At 42.0% G+C, this 20,138-nt stretch overlaps 1 protein-coding gene across 9 annotated transcripts in view; it reads left to right on the top strand.

Annotated features, from left to right (window-relative positions):
* The first annotated feature begins 6,107 nt into the window (after window positions 1-6,107).
* The window catches only part of DOCK3 (dedicator of cytokinesis 3), a 568,909-nt gene continuing 554,878 nt past the window's right edge, over window positions 6,108-20,138 (top strand). For all 9 annotated transcript variants that reach the window (XM_082702076.1, XM_082702074.1, XM_082702073.1 and 6 more), the window contains exon 1: window positions 6,108-6,501. In XM_082702076.1, coding sequence (XP_082558202.1) covers window positions 6,114-6,501 — 388 coding nt within the window. In that variant the 5' untranslated portion in view covers window positions 6,108-6,113. The remainder of the gene's footprint in view (window positions 6,502-20,138) is intronic.

The following is a 20,138-nucleotide window of genomic DNA, read 5'->3' as shown; positions in this document are numbered from 1 at the left end:
ACTCTTCTGTTCTAGTACTTATGTCTCCAATTATAGATTCACTTGTGTGATATTTGGTTCAATTCTTCTCCCTTCCAACTAGATGGGAAACTCTGTGATGGGAAAAATGGTGAACATCTTCTACTCTGGACCTGGTCCATAACAGGTGCTTAACAAATATTTGGTGAATGAATGATTAAAATTTCCTACACTGCAAGGTGAAAAGTGTGAGGGGCTTGTGGGAATGACGGTTCCCTTTCTAGCCCCAGCTCCATAGCAATTCAGAGATAAGGTAGGTGATACTACACCAAACAAACATGCTTTGTTTTGCACTTAAGTGAATTAGTGAAAGCATTGCAATTGGTTGCTTTTTATGTGTAGAGAAATTACCTCTATCCTGATTTGCAATATCTGTGCTATTTTGGGCTGTTTTTCTCTTTCGGGGCTATTTGTATTGGAGCAATAATTTCACTATTTAGCTACGCAGAGGCCCAATTAATATTACAAATATGGTCCCATAAAATTCACTTCTTGACATTAGTACGTTTCATTGCTAATTGCTCTCCAAGGTTTTTTAGTTTCAATTCCTCCTTGGTGACTTAGTGCAGAAATTCAAGGGCACAGTTATTTCCCCCAAAGGGAGAGGAGAACTGAGTAATGTCAAGTTTCTATCTACTTGCCCTTACTTTCTTGGGGAGGGAGGAGGTAATTTATTTTTCATAGTTTTTCCTCCCTTTTTCCTGGCCAGAAACAAACAACAAACAAAACCCATGGTGTAACAATGATATACATTTCAGGAAAAGTAAATAAAAGCACTCATCTGCTAATGTATTCATTTAAGCAATATTTATTGAGCACCTACTATGTGTCAAATCTCATGTGCAAGGCACTAACAACATCAAAAACAACACAGCATGACACTGTCTCTGGGTAGTTCACAGTCTTGAGTGGGCAGGGTATCTGAGGAACCTGTGACATATCTAGGACTGCTTCTCATGGGGGCTGCGGGGGGAGGGGCTTGAAAAGCCACAGCCCATGCAGAAATACACATTAGTCTCCAGTGGTGGAAATCAGGGAGGTTTTGTTCGTATCTCATTTGAAAGACCTTGGTGAACTGCAAGGAATTTGCATTTTAATAATATTTTGAATGGGTTGATAAAAAAGAAACAGATGGTTGAAGTTTGTCATTTTAGGGAAAATAATAAAATATTGCACAGCTTAATCTGTCTCTTTTTCACACTCTTCCCTATCCCCTCCCTACCCTGAAGATATTCAGATGCAGCAAAATTTAAAGCAAAATACTAATAATATCTTCTTAGTCACTTAGGTCTCTTACCTGAAAGGACCTTAACTTTGTCAGCCAGCTCTGTGTTAACCTACTCTGTTAGCCCTTTGTGCCAATGTTGCCTCCTGACAGGAGGCTTCCAAAAAGGTGTTGCTTTGGGGGAACATAAGGGGTGCAGGTGAAGTGAGACTAGCCTCTGAATCTCTCTGCCATGAAGAAAACTAGCTTTGTAGATGCTTTGTTAACCAGAGCAGACTCACTTCTAGAGGACCCAGCAGGGCAGAGGTGCATTGGGTAACAAGTGTTTCTGAGCCTCGTATCCACCTGCCCCTGGGCTGTGTATGGGCAAAAGCCCTAGCTGCAGGCACCAAGTGATGAAGAGAAGGCAGAATGTCACCACTATCACCTGTTCTCTTAGAATTGCCTCTCTAGCCACTGCTTGTCTCTGAACTGCCCCGCCCATCCCTGCTCATTCTGCTTGGATAGAGTACCAGAGGAGATCAACCACTGGGGGAGGGAAGTGAGTGATGTTCTAGCACCTTGGCCAGAAACTCTTGGGAGACTGAGCATGGTGGACCACTTGCCTACTGCTCACTGACTTCAGTAGCAAGAGCCTCCAGGATGCTCCTGGATAAACATCATCTTTGTGGCCACACATTGTTTTATGAGCTGAGTCATCAGACTGGCTGACTCCTTAAATGCTGCTATCTGATTCTCCAGGCAGCAGAAAAAACAGGAGAAGATATGAAGTGTAGCTCATAGAGCTTTGTAGAGAGGGCTGGCCTCAGTGACCAAAAGGGTTGGGGGAGTTTGGTTATGGAGTTTGCTTATGTTAAAAAATTGTTGATTAAGTTCTATTTGAATGAAAACGATGATGCTGTCTGCAATTCTTGTATGTTATATACAAAATACGTTTGGTTATAGGCTATTTTTAAAAAAGATTTTATTTATTTATTTGACAGATAGAAATCACAAGCAGGCAGAGGCAGGCAGAGAGAGGAGGAAGCAGGCTCCCCACCTAGAAGAGAGCCCAACATGGGGCTTGATCCCAGGACCCTGGGATCATGACCTGAGCCAAAGGCAGAGGCTTTAACCCACTGAGCCACTCAGGTGCCCTGGTTATGAGCTATTTTTAATAGCCAGCAGTCTTAAAGGTCATCCTGCTGAAGCCTTGATTCCTTCCTCCATCAGCAAGTTGTAATTTATCATCTGAAGTAATGAGCTCAGCCCAAAAGTAATAGTGACATGTTAAGTCAAACTGTTTGCAGACTTGTTTTTTTTTTTTTTTTTAATTTATTTGACAGACAGAGTCACAAGTAGGCAGAGAGGCAGGCAGAGAGAGAGAGAGAGGAGGAAGCAGGCTTCCTGCGGAGCAGAGAGCACGATGCGGGGCTCGATCCCAGGACCGCGGGATCATGACCCGAGCTGAAGGCAGAGGCTCTAACCCACTGAGCCACCCAGGCGCCCCAAGCCCCCAGACTTGTTTTTTAGATAAGAAACCATGTTTATCTTTTACATAGCTACTCAGTAAGATGTCTCAGTGAATTTTTAATTAAAGCCAATGTTCCTGTATCAAGGAAGTTTACTCTTATTAACTCAAGTTTCTGAATTGAGAGACTTGTGATTTGCTGATGTAAATTTCTCAATTCTTTCTAGCCTATTGCATTATGGTCTCAGGAAACATACAGGTAGTTCATTCACCCAAGAGTATATGTTGACTTCCTGATAGGTGGTAGGCATTATGTTAGTCTCTGTGTGGGGTAAAAATAAATGAAAAGCAATCTTTGCAACTGAGGAAGGAAACAGACTTTGTCAATGTTCAAGGCAGACACATTTGATCTCTTGGAGGAAGTTGGGATGAGCAGGTACTACAGGAAATGTCCTTATGGGAGAGCAAAATCCCCTTTAGCCAAGGGCAGTTGGGGAAGATTTCCCAGGGAGAGTGGCCCTTGGAGGGTGAGGAGGGTACATGAGTTTCAAGAGAGGAGAGTACATGGGTTCTGGGATACTGCATGCAAAGACCCAGTCAGAGTCAGGGAAGGATAGCTGCTTGTATCTGGAGTTGGGATGACCCTGGGGACTTCTGGGAGAGCAGTTTCTGGGAGGTGACAGGCTCAGAAACCAGAACTTTCTGAGAGTCAAATGAATTGCATTGAAATAATCTGGACCAGATGATTCTTCAAAGTCAGAGAGAGAGAGAGGAAGAGAGGGAATGGTGGATAAGAATACCAAAAGGGCAGATGTTCCTGGAAACACAGAAGGAACCTGTGGAGCAGAACCGGGTGAAAATGGAGTGCAGGTAGCAACAATGGTGCAGTGAGTCCTTGCAGATCCTGCAAGGAAGTCTTCAGACCCATCCCAGTGTCACCCACACTGTCTTCGGACTCATCCCGGTGTCACCCACAGTGTCATCATGTGGGTGTCAAGAAGTGTGGGGATGGGCCCTGACCACACTGTAGGTGACACCAGGATGAGGACAGTGGGTGACACTGGGATGGGTCCGAAGTCAGTGTCATCCCACTGTCACCCACACACTGAAGACACACCCACTTGCAGATTGTTACAAGGAAGGAGCAGATGATGAAGCTGGGTGGTGGTGAAAACATAAGGAAGTGGATGGAGAAGAGGGGAGGGCAGGGCACTGACGAGCCTGACTTTCAAAGGAAAGCTGGAGGTTTGCTCACATGCTGGGAGGGGTATGTATGTGTGGGGTGAGAGTAGACTGGGAGCATGAGGAAGGACTCAGAGCAGATGCTGTGGATATAGGAAAGCAGGTGCATATCCCTGCTGAAGGCCGATTCTCCATGACGTGCTCTCTGCTCTTTTGCTTCAAGAAAATCTAAATTTAGTACAAAGAGAAAGGCTGTAGAGTCTGGGACTTATCAGATGTCCTTCTTCTCACCTTGGCTCCTTTTCTGTTCCCTTTTTTCAGTTGGGATTAATGCATTCCCATCCCTGAGCTGTAGTTTGCAGTTGTTGATTGAGACTGTCTTTGTCCAGGGAAGCAGGCACCCAAGATGAATTCAGACTGAGAGCAAGAGAGTAAACTTAGGGAAAACCAGTCCTTAGGCTCTGAGACTGTGATCATGTACACCAGCCAATAGGATGAAAGAAGATATGAGATAAAAGCTTTACGGTTGTTTGGAAGGTCTGTATAACTTGGCCCATTTGCTAGAAAGCTCCCTGGAGAAAGCTTTGTGGGAATGTGGCTTCATTCTATTACGACATTCCATGGTGATACTGGGCAGAGTTCTTCCTGGAACAGTTAGCTACATAAATAAGGGTATCTTTTTTATTATGTTCTTGAACTCCCCCAACCCCTCAATGTATCTAACTGCTGAGAAACTCAGTTATTTACAGAATATTTTACAGCAGTGGGCAGCCTTCATTGGTGGGAGTCTTTAGGTCAGGAGTTGGAAGTCTGCAGCAACAATCCAGGTGAGCTTAGATCTGGGAGGTAGAACCAGTTATAAAGGTCTTTATGAAGAAATAATCAACAAGATCTGTTGATTATCTAGATATTCTCATATTAGTCTTGCTTCCTACTCAACAGGTGTGTGTCAGGTGTTCAAGGTGCTGAGGGACCACAAAGATGACTTTAGTCTGGAGCTTGCCTTTTGGGAGTTGATAGTCTTATGGGAGAAATAAGGCACAAAAGCACACAACTGGAATCCTAGGCAAAAGAAGGAAGGGTCCAGTCTGTTAGCTGCAGGATCAGGGAAGATTTCCTGGAAATGAGGCGCTGATCTGGGCTTTGAAGAGTGGGGGTGTTCAAGAGTGATATTGTGGGGGCACCTGGGTGGCTCAGTTGGTTAAGCAACCACCTTTGGCTCAGGTTATGATCCTGGAGTCTCAGGATCGAGTCCTGCATTGGGCTCCCTGCTCCTCTCATGCTTTCTCTCTCTCTCTCTCTCAGATAAACAAATAAAATCTTTTAAAAAACAAATCTTAAAAAAAAAAAAAAGTGATATTGATGGATGACACCAGGGTTTTGGCTCTGAAGTGCCGGTAACAGAGATGGGTGGTCCATATGTAGATGGAAGAAGTCCTGCAGTTGCCAGGATTATCCTGGTCTTTGGCGAATGGTTGATCTAGAGTCACAAGGTGATATTTGCAGAAGTAAGAGGGAACAGATTTTGGGAGGAGGAGATAAAGGAGGAAAGTTTCGGGATGGAGCCAGAAACTCCGAATAGTCAGCATGGCAGAAACCTAGGAGCAGCAGAGGCGGTGCTCAGGGCAGGATACCAGATCCCAACGAAGAAGTGCTTCCTTACTAGGAAGGCTGCTATTATTGTTCAGACCCCAAACCGCATAGGCCAACTCTGCACAACTACAGCCAAGGAGGCGGCAGGACTTCGGCCTAGACGGCATCCCAGAGATGAGGAGCCAGGGGCCTGAGTATGCTCCACCTTGTTCTCCTGTGGCGACTCCAGCTTTCGGATTTGGCGAGAAGCAGAGTGGTTCCAGGGACCTTTCCGGGGATGGGTCGTGACCACCCTGTGAGTGACACTGGGATGGGTCCGAAGACAGTATCTTTCTTTCTCGGCCCTCTGCTCTCGGACAGGGCTCCCGCGGCAATCTCGGTGTGTCTGGTAGGAGGCACTAGGCACGCAAGCCTCTAGGGGCCTAGGGCCTTCCACCTGCCCAGCCCTCCTCTTCCAGCGCTTCCCGCCGTCGAGGGCGGGGGTCAGCGGAGGAGCCAGGCTTGACCCCCGCGGGGCTGCCCAACCCCTTCTCGCGGATTTCCCTCCGCTGGCGCGCGGCAGCGGCGGCGGCGCGTGGGCTCGCGCGCGGGCTCGGGCGGCGCGAGCCCGGGCAGCGCGAGCCCCCGCGCGCCGGGGAGTGGCGCATGCGCGGCCGTCCTGCGAGCCCGCTGAGGCGAGCCGAACCGCGGCGGCGCTGGGAGCCCAGCAGCAGAGCTGTGAGGGACCGAACAGCGGCGCGGGAGCAGCGGCGACGGACAGGTGGAGAGCCCTCGGCCGCGCCGCCAGGAACTGCTGGGCCGCCCGCGGAGCCTCGCGGTCCGGACGTGGCGGCGGCGGCGGCATCCCGGACGGCCTGTGAAGGATGCGCCGCCCACTGCCCCGCGCCGCCTGACCGCCCCCGCTTCGGCTTGCGGTGCGCCACAGCCGGGCCCGCGGCCGTCCCCGCCGCGTTGTTGCCCGGCTGCCGCGCACGCGGGGCCGCGCCCGGCCCGGCCATGTGGACCCCCACGGAGGAGGAGAAATACGGCGTAGGTAGGTGAGGCTCGGGTCTGGCCGCAGCGGGGGTCCCGGGGACGCGCCCGTGCTCTCGGCCCTGTGGCGGCCCCGCCTCGATTCGCGTCCGCGCGCCCCCGCCCCTGCCCGCAGGCTGCGCGGCCTCGGCGTGGGGCGAGCGCGGGGCGAGCTCCGGGCGAGCGCGGGGCGGGGGCGGTGCGGGAGGGGCGCGGATTTGGGGGTGGGAGCGGGTCTTGGGGCGTGGGAGGGCGGCAGGGGGCGCTGGCGGCGCGGCCTCGGCAGGTGCGGCCCGGGAGAGGCGGGCAGGGTGGGCTGGGCCCCTGTGGCTGCGTGAGGTTTCTGGTGTGGGGCACAGGGCAGTTTTACCCAAGAAGCCAAATCCTGGGAATCTTGTTTTCTTCGCTCCCAAATCTCAATTTTAATGAGTTTCCGCACCTGAGTTGATGAGCCCGATGACTGTTTATTTTTGGACTGGAGCCTTTCAAATAAAAGGACAAAAAATGTTGACATCATTTTTCTCCATTTCAAAATTTTGCAGACATTTGACTGCAAATGTTTGCTCTGTTTTAAATTGTTTTGCCTTCAGTATTAGAAATAATTACCTTACAATAGGAAGTGTTTTTGGACATGTATAAGTGTTAAGTTTAGTATGTATTATGGTCACAGCTTTGTTTAAAAAAACCCAAACCTGTTTTCATGAGATCATTATTTTTCTTAGAATCCTCCTTTTATCCGTTATAAGTGTTAAACTCCTGAAGCTAAATAATCCTTGTAACATTAAACTTCTGTAAAAATAATATTCAATAATTTAAGGGATTGAATGTCAGTTTTCCTTTTATAATAATGTTGTAACATAATGTGAGTGTTTTGTGGCAATAACATGCTAGAAGAGTTCAGGCACATTGCATTATTGTAAGTCATTTGTCATCTTGTTGGGTTAAAAACAGATTTAAAATGTTGAATGTACAGGTTCCCCTCCCTCCCAAGCTTGTAATGGAAAACTATAGATGGGGAATCTGTCTAAACATAGACTTTTATTTTCCTTTTTTAACTGCAGTTCAATCAAAATTTAGCTCACAATTTACTACAAAACAACTTTTTAAACTGGTGGTAGTAACAAACACTTAGGAATACCATCAGGCAAGTTATCATGTGAAAATTGAATTTATTTAAATTTAAAGACCTACAGAGAGATATGTGCTGGTAGAAAATCTTGTTTGAAAAGGAAACTTTCAGGAGTTTTTAATAGCTGTGCTATAATGACACGGTAACTTACTAGGATGGATGTGATAAAAGGAGCCCTCCTGTTCGAGTCTCTGTTGAGAAGGAATTGGGAAATGATATAAAGAGCTGGGATTCACCTCTGGGGACATTTTAGAGAATTCTCTAAATACTATATAGATTCCATGAAATGAAGAGTTGATGGTTTATTTTATCCATATCTTGCTTTTAGGGCTGCTGGGTTAGAATAACAAATAATTGATGTGAAAGTGGTCAACTGTTCAGTGGCACCTAAGTGATGATTTCCTTTGGAGAAAAACCCTTGAGTAGGGAGTTAGCCAAATTCTGAGTCCTGGCTTCTCTTTAATGGTGTTGTGGGCAAGTTATTTAACATCATTTTCTTAATGTTGTAAGTGGGGGGTAATATTTACCTACAGGGTTGTGAAAATCAAATGAGAGCATACCAAGTGCTCAGTAAGTGTTAATTTCTTCTTTTCCCTTTAGTACTTAAAGTAATAATAACACTAGGTATTTCCTCTGATGTGTTCTTAGAAGGAGGCAGTGCAAGGTAATCAAGATAGGCATATATGAATCTCAGAGTGCTAGGATTTGGTGTGTGATTTAATCAGAAAGATGGAATGAAATTCTTGAATTCTTAGGACCATGAGTTTAGCTTTAGAAAAATAGTTATTTCCTGGGAAGGGGCACAGTATTGGGCACAGGTCCTTGGTAAATGAGAGAGACAGTTATTCTGAAGACATTAACAGCTGTGATTTAGTGTAATTTAGATGCCTTTGCTGCCAAACAAGGCATCTCTTTTTTCTATTTACCTCACAGCTTTATTCTACTGTCCCTTCCTCAGTTATGATCTGAAAGATTGTTCAAAACTCAGGGTGCATCTCTTTCCATAAACATGTTAGGGCTACACTTCTAGGCCTTTTATCTAATAAAATCCATTTCAGCCTATAAAGTAGCTTAAATATTATACTTATAATAAGAAAAACAGTGAATCAAAAATAGTATGCTAGCTGCATTATTTAATTGCTATCTTGAAAATCTATGATTATTATTCCTATGAGAAAATATTTTGAGTTTCAGCTTTGATTTTTATGAGCAGCTTGGAGCACAGGTTTCTTTCTTTTTTTTTTTTTTTTAAATTTCTTTTCAGCATAACAGTATTCATTGTTTTTGCACCACACCCAGTGGGAGCACAGGTTTCTATCTCTGCTTGCTAATCCATATTCCTTATAGCAGGGAGGGAAAACTTGTACCTACTTCCTACCAGTTTGGAGAAACTGCTTGGATGTTAGTGAGGGAAGGAGTCCCTTATTGCAGCAGTACAAAGGAGTTTTATTTTTCCTTACTGCAGCTGTTCATCTGTATTTGACATTGGTAAGGTGTTTGAGATCCTGTAGAAATATCTTACTAGTTTTAAATTTTTGTAAATGTAGGAATTCTGTACAACGTTTTCAAATTATATGATATCCACTTAGAACTAGGTGATATCTGGGCTTCCATTTTCATTGTAATATTCTGTGGTTAACTTTAGGTGAAGGGGAGAAAACTGTCCTTTTTTGAGGTTTAGTCATGGCCAGTCAGTGTGCTGCTAGGGATTCTCAGGTTATACCATGTAGATTCCTAGAGCAGTTCTAATGTTATCTTCATCGTACAGTTGAAGAAACTGGATTTTAGAAGCTATTAGTGCTTTTTTGCCCTTCAACAATTGAATATTCTCCTTAATTTTCTTCCTCTGCAATATTTTCTGATATACTTGACTCTCTTGCTACCCTTCTTTCGTATTAAAGGGGCTGTTTTGTTTTGTTGTTGTTGTTTTTCCTGAACCTGTAAGCCCAAATTCTGACTCCTTATGTCTCTTTCTTTCTGAGGTTCTCTGATCTCTTGTTCCCACGAATGCTTGGGAAGCCCTTTGTCTTTCCATTCTTTATTTTACGTTTCCAAGAAGCTTCCTGTACTAAAGTGCATTAGGTGAGAACAGTCCAACTATTTTTGTGAAACACTTGTCTTTTCCCATATCGGTGGCACCCAAACTACTAAATATAGAAACCAAAGACCAAGAAAATACTTTTCTCATTCTCTAACTGCAGAAGCAGTAGCAGTAGCAGCAGCAAACACCAATAACAAATAAAACACGAATGTTTATAATTAACTTCTAAAATAGTATAGCAACAAAAGTTTGAATACATTTGTACTAGCTTGGCATTCTAGGAGTGGAATCTTGCCTCAGGTCATCATCTTATTTATTTTATTGTCATAAGGTAAATTTTTTTTTAAAATCTCTCAGAGCATTGGTTACTGATTTTCTAATCCACACTTGGTAAACCATGACAGTTTTTCCTTATTACCAACCAGAATACCTTGTATTTTAGTTTTGCAATGTTTTATTTGCTTGTTTATTAATTAAAAAAGGATTTATTTATGTTATATTTATTTTTATCTAATTTAAACAGTATTTCATATTTTCTGCTTTTTACCAGATTTTTCCCAGGTGAAAAAAAAGCATTAAAAAAAAAAAAGCCTTGAGTCCTTAAAAGAAATTTACCTTGTAAGGATCCTGTAGTGCAGAGGCAGCTGACGGTAGGGAGGGAATAGGTCGATGAAACCCAACTGGAAAGAACCAGTGATCACAAATTTCAGTAAATCTACTGGTAAATAGGCTAAAACTCACTGAACTAGTGTGAGGGCTGTGGGCTTTTTAGTTACTTGTTCCATGAGGCAGTCCCAGTCTTTGAAGCCTCCAAAAGGGCCACATACCTCTCAGAGGTAAAGGCATCCACTAGGGCAGAGAAGATGTGATATATCCAGGGCTCTATTTTGTCCTGAAAAGTGAGGATGTGCTTGATGTTTAATGATTGGGTTTTAGTGTTTACAGGGAACTTCCAAATCATGATTCTACTTGAGCCTTACACCGTAATACCCTCATTTTAAAACTGATGAGAAAAACTTTAGCTGAGAGAAGTTAGGTGACAGATCTAAGGAACTTACGCCAGTAAGTGCTGAGTTGAGATTTGAACTGATGATTTTGGGATTCTAAGCCACAGCTTCTTTGATTACATCATGTTGCTTCGGAAAGGAATTTGTCAGTAGTGTATGTCTTTGGCTCAAAAGATAAGGCATTCTCTACAGACTTTTCAATTTAAATTGGATAGTTATACTTAAGGAATTTTTTTATATTAAACATTTATACAAGATGACATGGTATTTATTGTTCTGCTTCTGATTGTAATGATTTATATTGATAATGATAGTAGACATTCAGGGCATGATGAGTCAGAAGGCAGGGTTTTTTTTTCCATGTTCAGTTAGCCAACATATAGTACATCATCAGTTTTTGAGGTAGTGTTTTAATGATTCATCAGTTACATACAATATCCAGTCCTCATCACAACAGAAGGCAGGTTTCTGTTTATTTATTTTTGTTATTTTTAAAATTTGAACAGCTTTATTGAGGTATAGTTGATAGGCAAAAAAAAAAAGCTCATATTTTTTTAAATGAGCTTTGATTCATTGATTTTGTTATGTTAATTGTACATCATTAGTTTTTGATGTAGAAGACAGGTTTTTAAACAGTCTGTTGGATTGTGTTGCCTTTTCTTAAAACAGTTGGGAGGAAAGTTGAATTTAGCAAACTTTTTTTTTAAAGATCTTATTTATGTATTTGACATACAGAGATCACTAGTAGGCAGAGAGGCAGGCAGAGAGAGAGGGGAGGAAGCAGGCTCCCCGCTGAGCAGAGAGCCCAATGTGGGGCTCGATCCCAGGACTCTGGGATCATGACCTGAGCTGAAGGCAGAGGCTTTAACGCACTGAGCCACCCAGGTGCCCCAGCAACTATTTTTTGAGTGCCTTCTCAAACCAAGAGGTCTTTGTTTTGGCCTGTCATTCTGTAAAGCAAACAGGAAATAACCAACAGGAAATTATTAACATTTTTAATAGAAAAGTCATTATGCAACTACAGAAGTAGTCTATTCAGATGTTACAGTTCATTTTATCATGCAGTATTGTAAGAGAATGTGCTTTAGAAACAGTAAGCTAAATTATAAACATGATACTTTTTTAAAAAAAGATTTTATTTATTTATTTGACAGAGAGAGATCATAAGTAGGCAGAGAGGCAGGCAGAGAGAGAGGGGGAAGCAGGCTCCCCGCTGAGCAGAGAGCCCAATGTGGGGCTCCATCCCAGGACCCTGAGATCATGACCTGAGCTGAAGGCAGAGGCGTAACCCACTGAGCCACCAAGCTGCCCCTTTATTCTTTTTTTAAAAAAAGATTTTATTTATTTGCTTGACAGAGAGAGAGAGAGAGAGATATCACAAGTAGGCAGAGAGGCAGGCAGAGAGAGGGGGAAGCAGGCTCTCTGCTGAGCAGAGTCTGATGAGGGGCTTGATCCCAGGGCCCTGAGATCATGAGTTGAGCCAAAGGAAGAGGCTTAACCCACTGAGCTACCAAGGTGCCCTGTGTGTCTTTATTCTTGACGATGAGAATGATCTGAAATTATTCCCAATGTGTAAGAATTATTGGATATGCTATATTAGGATTTTAATTCCGGTGTTATGCTTTTATTCTAATGAACAAACCTGTTTATGATTATGCTCTTGACTCTTGCATAACCCCTCTTGACAGATTTTGTATGGAAAGGCAAGATTTTTTCACATAAAGCCTCTAGGAACTTAAAACATTTTTCGTAAATACTTTGCCAAATTATTTTAGCTGTGGTCCAGATTCTTGCGGTTGATTTGCTATATCACACATTAGGATATTCTAGTAGAGATAATTACTGTGTTGGGAAATGTCATTCAGAAGTTTCCTGTTTTCCTACTTTTCTGCAATGAAATAAAATCCCAACCTCCTGCTTCCATCTGTTTCTCCTTCTCTCTTCAAAACTCATTCATAGCTCTTACTCATTGGTGAGTGAGAAACAAAATGGATTAGTGTATGATGAATGCAGAACTTTATATTATAGACAGTATATCTCAGACCGATGTGCATTTGGCCTTTATTCAGGTAATCATCTAGTGACAATGCCCTCACCATTTTTTGGGACAGCCCATTTTATTATTTAGACAGGTATGATCTGAACATTCTTTCTTATTTAATAGGCTCCCTGTAATTTCTCGTAAGTCCATGTTTTGTGTCTACATTTAAGTAATTTGCTTTATAGCCTTTCAGTAATTCATAGCACTTTAGAATCAGCACTTTAGATCCTTATGTAAAGGATCTTAAAGATACTTGGTTTAAACATTGAGATACCACCTTACACCAGTTAGAATGGCCAAAATTAAAAAGACAGTAAATAACGTGCATTGAAGAGGATGTGGAGAAAGGGGAACCCTCTTATTCTGTTGGTAGGAATGCAAGTTGGTACAGCCACTTTGGAAAACAGTGTGGAGATTCCTTAAGAAATTAAAAATAGAGCTTTCCTATGGCCCTACAATTGCACTACTGGGTATTTACCCCAAAGATACAGATGTTGTGAAAAGAAGGGCCATCTGTACCCCCATGTTCATAGCAGCAATGGCCACAGTTGCCAAACTGTGGAAAGAACCAAGATGCCCTTCAATGGACGAATGGATAAGGAAGATGTGGTCCATATGCACTATGGAGTATTATGCCTCCATCAGAAAGGATGAATACCCAACTTTTCTATCAACATGGACAGGACTGGAAGAGATTTTGGTGAGTAAAATAAGTCAAGCAGAGAGAGTCAATTATCATATGGTTTCACTTATTTGTGGAGCATAACAAATAACATGGAGGACATGGGGAGATGGAGAGGAGAAGGGAGTTGAGGGAAATTGGAGGAGATAAACCACGAGAGACTATGGACTCTGAAAAACAATCTGAGGGTTTTGAAGGGGCGGGAGGTGGGAGTCTGGGTGAGCCTGGTGGTGGGTGTTATGGAGGACATGTATTGCATGGAACACTGGGTGTGGTACATAAACAATGAATTCTGGTACACTGTGGGAGCCCGTGTGGCTCAGTGGGTTAAAGCCTCTGCCTTCGGCTTAGGTCATGATCCCAGAGCCCTGGGTTAGAGCCCCACATCGGGCTCTTTGCTGAGTGGGAGCCTGCCTCCCCCCTCTTTCTCTATGCCTGCCTCTCTGCCTACTTGTGATCTCTGTCAAATAAATAAATTAAAAAAGAAAGATACAAGGTTTAAGGCTTTAGAACTGAGTAAGTCTAGTTGGAATAGCTGACATTCATTAAGTGTTTACTACGTGCCCAGAACTTTCATATTATGGCTCAGATTTGCTTTTTTCAACCTCATCTGCAGTCCTGCTTGTACTTTACACTTTAGCCAAACTGAACTTTCTCCAAGTCTTTCTGTCTTGAATTAATTATACCAATGCTGCCATGTGCCAGAACTATTTGCCACCTATTAAACACTTTTTGTTGTTTACTACATTATGTCTTACTCATGTTATTCCTTTTATGTAGGGTCCTTTTCCTTCTCCATGTCTCATATTTTTTCTTGCCTAGTGAGGCTTCTTTCATATATAGCTGTCTTTGTAAATCTTTTTCTAGACCCTTGACCTCTTTCTCTGACCAGATAGATTTTATTCTTTTAAATTCATGAAACTTTGTACCTTGCAGTGGTATATTTATTTTGTCCTCTTCTTCTAGACTAATGTCTTTCTAACTTTTGACTATGTTCTGCAATAAGAAATACATTTAAAATTGCTATCTCTTTTGTTTTTATGTATATCTACATATAAGTATACATACATACATGTATATGAAAAAGTTAAAGTTTGATGATACAAGACTGTGTACTTTGTATAGTGTACTCTGATATTTTCTATTCATTTCTACTTCATTAAGAAATATTGGTGGCAATTCAGTGGATTTTGTGACCCCCGGTTGAAAAAATACTGATTTAGGCTACAAACTCTTTTAAGTAGGAATCATGCCATCTTTATATTTGTATTTTTGGCAGATATAATTCAGTGCCAGGCATGTAGAAGGTTTTAAACATATATTTGTAGTATTGAATGGAATGTTTTAAATTAATGTGGCACAAAGCCTAATCTTCCTAGGCTTTTGGCTACCATTTCACACTAATTATTCATATTGAAGTTATAGTAATTAAACTCTAGGTTTTATTTTACATGAACTAAAGTCAAGCTAGATCTCTTCAATCCCAAACTTCTATGATTGATGAGAATCATAAATCTAAAATTCTAATTTCATTTTATAAAGATTTTGTATTTTATTTCCACTACATTTCATCAGGGGGAGCATATTTGATTTGACCCTGTTGGTTCTAAGTTGGTGGGGGGCTAGATGTATTTGGCTCAGCAGTTGAACCTGTCAGATCTTTTTGAAGCTTGAGTTTTTGATTCCACATACTACTTTTTCTTTGAACCTTTATATACACAATTGATAAACTTGTCTTCTTTTTCCGAGTGGCTGATAAAAGTGTTAAACAGAATCAGAAAAAATTTTATGATCTAGCGGGAAGTGTCTAGTTTACAGACAAATAGATTTTGCCATGTTGTGTTCTGAACACAAATTATCTGGGTGACCCCTGAACGTGTTATGAAATTGCCAGCTGTTGTTACCTTTGTGAACCTGATACTGTTTGGGGTTAGGGTAGGCTCTATAGCCAAGGAGGAAAGATATTGCTAAGAGGTATGTGTGGCTGTACTTTTAAGTGTGGAGGACAAGGAAATTTTAGAATTAGAAAGATGCTTTTTTTTTTTTGCCCCCAATGTGTGGTTTTTATTTTTTAATATTTATTTTAATTTAAGCCATGGGTGACCAAAACGGAATTGATTAGGGCCGAAAACGACCAGAGATCATGTTTTCAATATTAGGGAAGAGCTGAAAGCTACCAGGGATGAGCTTCACAATGCTCTCAATGAGTTCCAATCTAATCTAAATTCTCTCAACGCTAGAGTAACTGAGACAGAAGATAGAAGTAGTGATCTGGAGGACAGATAGAGAGAAAGGATCAGGAGGAAGCCTGGAATAAACAGCTTAGAAGCCACAAAAACAGAATCAGGGAAATAAATGATGCCATGAAACGTTCCAATGTCAGAATTATTGGAATCCCTGAAGGGGAGGAGAAAGAAAAAAGTCTAGAAGATATAGTGGAACAAGTTCTTCATGAAAATTTTCCAAATCTCGTGAATGGAACCAGCGTTCATGTACTAGAGAGGCCGAAAGGTTCCCCCCCAAGATTACAGATTCTCGAAAGTCCTCAAGACACCTAATAGTAAGAATGAAGAATTATAATTGTAGGCAGAACCTCTTGAAAGCAGCTAGGACAAACGTACAGAGGAAAGCCCATCAGAATAACGTCAGACCTGTCCACAGAGACCTGGCTAGCCAGAAAGGGCTGGCAAGATATATTCAGGGCACTGAATGAGAAGAACATGCAGCCAAGAATACTTTATCCAGCAAGACTGACATTCAAAATGGATGGAGACATAAAGAGTTTCCAGGACCAGCAAGGCTTAAAAGACTATGCAACCACCAAGCCGATACTGCAGGAAATATTAAGGGGGCTTCTTTAAAGAAGGAAAAAACCCAAGAATAGCATTGAAAAGAAATATAGAGACAATCTACAGAAAGAAAGACTTCAAAGGTAACACGATGTCAATAAAAACGTATCTATCAATAATCACCCTCAATGTGAATGGCCTAAATGTGCCCATAAAATGGTACAGAGTTGCAGACTGGATAAAACGACAGGACCCATTCATATGTTGTCTACAAGAGACCCATTTTGAACCTAAAGATACACCCAGACTGAAAGTGAAGGGATGGAGAAGCATCTTTCATGCCAGTGGGCCTCAAAAGAAGGCTGGGGTAGCGATTCTCATATCAGATAAATTAGATTTTAAACTAAAGACTGTAGTCAGAGATACAGAAGGACACTACATCATTCTTAAAGGGACTATCCACCAAGATGATCTAACAGTTGTAAATATCTATGCCCCCAATATGGGAGCAGCCAATTCCTTAAGAAAACTGTTAATCAAGATAAAGAGTCATATTGATATGAGTACACTAATCATTGGAGATCTTAACATGCCTCTCTCAGAAATAGACAGATCATCGAAGCAGAAAATCAATAAAGAAACAAGAGCATTGAATGACACATTGGACCAGATGGACCTCATAGATATATACAGAACATTCCACCCTAAAACAACAGAATACTCATTCTTCTCAAGTGCACATGGAACCTTCTCAAGAATAGACCACATACTGGGTCACAAATCAGGACTCAACCGATACCAAAAGACTGAGATGATTCCCTGCACATTCTCAGATCACAATGCTTTGAAACTGGAGCTCAATCACAAGGAAAATTTCAGAAGGAACTCAAACACCTGGAAGCTAAAGACCACCTTCCTTAAGAATGCTTGGATCAACCAGGAGATCAAGGAAGAACTGAAACAATTCATGGAAACCAATGACAATGGAGACACTTTGATCCAAAACCTATGGGATACAGCAAAGGCAGTCCTAAGGGGGAAATACATAGCCATCCAAGCCTCCCTCAAAAAAACTGAAAAATCCAGAACACAGCCGCTGTCTCTACACCTTAAAGAACTGGAGAATCAACAACAAATCAAACCAACTCCACACATAAGAAGGGAAATAAGATTAGAGCTGAGATCGATGAGGTAGAAACCAGAGATACAGTAGAAAGTATCAATGAAACTAGAAGCTGGTTTTTTGAAAGAATCAATAAGATCGATAAACCATTGGCCACACTAACCCAAAAGAAAAGAGAGAAAGCTCAAATACATAAAATTATGAATGAAAAGGGAGAGATCACAACTAACACCAAGGAAGTAGAAACAATCATCAGAAGTTATTATCAACAGTTATATGCCAATAAGCCAAGCAACCTAGATGAAATGGATGCATTCCTGGAAAACTATAAACTCCCAAAATTGAATCAGGAAGAAATTGACAACCTGAATAGACCAATATCTAGTAACGAGATTGAAGCAGTGATCAAAAACCTCCCAATAAACAAGAGCCCAGGACCTGATGGATTCCCTGGGAAATTCGACCAAACTTTCTAAGAAGAAATAACACCTATTCTCCTGAAGCTTTTTAAAAAAATTGAAGCAGAAGGAAAACTTCCTGACTCTTTCTATGAAGCCAGCATTACCCTGATCCCCAAAGACCCTACCAAAAATGAGAATTTCAGACCAATATCACTGATGAATATGGATGCTAAGATTCTCAACAAGATCCTAGCCAGCAGGATCCAACACCACATTAAAAAGATTATCCACCATGACCAGGTGGGATTCATCCCTGGGCTACAAGGATGGTTCAACATTCACAAATCAATCAATGTGATAGAACAAATTAATAAGAGAAGAGAGAAGAACCACATGGTCCTCTCAATTGACGCAGAAAAAGCATTTGACAAAATCCAGCATCTGTTCCTGATTAAAACGCTTCAAAGTATAGGGATAGAGGGAACATTCCTGAACTTCATCAAATCTATCTATGAAAGACCCACAGCAAATATCATCTTCAATGGGGAAAAGCTTGCGTCCTTCTCGTTGAGATCAGGAACACGAGAAGGATGCCCACTCTCCCCACTCTTGTTCAACATAGTATTAGAAGTCCTAGCAACAGCAATCAGACAACAAAGAGAAATAAAAGGTATCCAAATTGGTAATGAAGAAGTCAAACTCTCTCTTTGCAGATGACATGATTCTTTATATGGAAAACTCATTCCTTTTTTTAAAATTTAAGATTTTATTTATTTAATTGACAGAGAGAGACAGTGAGAAAGGGAATGCAAGCAGGGGCAATGGGAGAGGGAGAAACAGGCTTCCTGCTGAGTAGGGAGCCCAATGTGGGGCTTGATTCCAGCACCCTGGGATCATGACCTGAGCCAAAGGCAGATGTTTAATGACTGAGCCACCCAGGCACCCTTTCTGCCCATTTCTTGATTGGATTATTTGTTCTTTGGGTGTTGAGTTTGATAAGTTCTTTATAGATTTTGGATACTAGCCCTTTATCTGATATGTCATTTGCAAATATCTTCTCTCATTCCGTTAGTTGTCTTTTGGTTTTGATGACTCTTTCCCTTGCTGTGTAGAAGCTTTTGATCTTGATGAAGTCCCAATAGTTCATGTATTCCCTGGCTTCCCTTGCCTTTGGCGATGTTTCTAGGAAGGAGCTGCTACGTCTGAGGTTGAAGAGGTTGCTGCCTGTGTTCTCCTCAAGAATTTTTTTTTTTTTAATTTCAAGCATAACAGTATTCATTATTTTTGCACCACACCCAGTGCTCCATGCAATCCGTGCCCTCTATAATACCCACCACCTGGTACCCCGACCTACCACCCCCCGCCCCTTCAAAACCCTCAGATTGTTTTTCAGAGTCCATAGTCTCTCATGGTTCACCTCCCTTTCCAATTTCCCCCAACTCCCTTCTCCTCTCTATCTCCCCATGTCTCCTCAAGGATTTTGATGGATTCCTATCTCACATTGAGGTCTTTCGTCCATTTTGAGTCTATTTTTGGGTGTGCTGTAAGGAAATGGTCCAGTTTCATTCTTCTGCATGTGGCTGTCCAATTTTCCCAGCACCATTTGTTGAAGAGACTGTTTTTTTTCCATTGGGCATTCTTTCCTGCTTTTTCAAGATTAGTTGAGGGTCCATTTTTGGGTTCTTGATTCTGATCCATTGATCTTGTTGTCTGTTTTTGTGCCCATACCATACTGTCTTTTTATTTTAATTTATTTTTTATTTATTTTCAGCATAACAGTATTCATTATTTTTGCAACACACCCAGTGCTTCATGCAATCCGTGCCCTCTCTAATACACACCACCTGGTACCCCGACCTCCCACCCCTGCCCCTTCAAAACCCTCAGATTGTTTTTCAGAGTCCATAGTCTCTCTGGTTAGCGTCCCCTTCCATTTCTCCCAACTCCCTTCTCCTCTCCATCTCCCCATGTCCTCCTTGCTATTTGTTATGCTCCACAAATAAGTGAAACCATATGATACTTGACTCTCTCTGCTTGACTTATTTCACTCAGCATAATCTCTTCCACTCCCATCCATGTTGCTACAAAAGTTGAGTATTTGTCCTTTCTGATGGAGGCATAATACTCCATAGTGTATATGGACCACATCTTCCTTATCCATTCGTCCATGGAAGGGCATCTTGGTTCTTTCCACAGAAAATGACTAATGACTGCTGCTATAAACATGGGGGTACAGATGGCCCTTCTTTTCACGATATCTGTATCTTTGGGGTAAATACCCAGGAGTGTGATGGCAGGGTCATAGGGAAGTTCTATTTTCAATTTCTTGAGGAATCTCCACACTGTTCTCCAAAGAGGCTGCACCAGCTTGCATTCCCACCAACAGTGTAAGAGGGTTCCCCTTTCTCCACATCCCCTCCAACAGATGTTGTTTCCTGTCTTGCTA

The sequence above is a fragment of the Mustela nivalis genome, assembly GCF_964662115.1.
Source record: "Mustela nivalis genome assembly, chromosome: 1".
NCBI classification, from domain to species: Eukaryota; Metazoa; Chordata; class Mammalia; order Carnivora; family Mustelidae; genus Mustela; species Mustela nivalis.
Note: the sequence above shows the minus strand (reverse complement) of the source record. Positions and strands in the feature narration are given on the sequence as shown.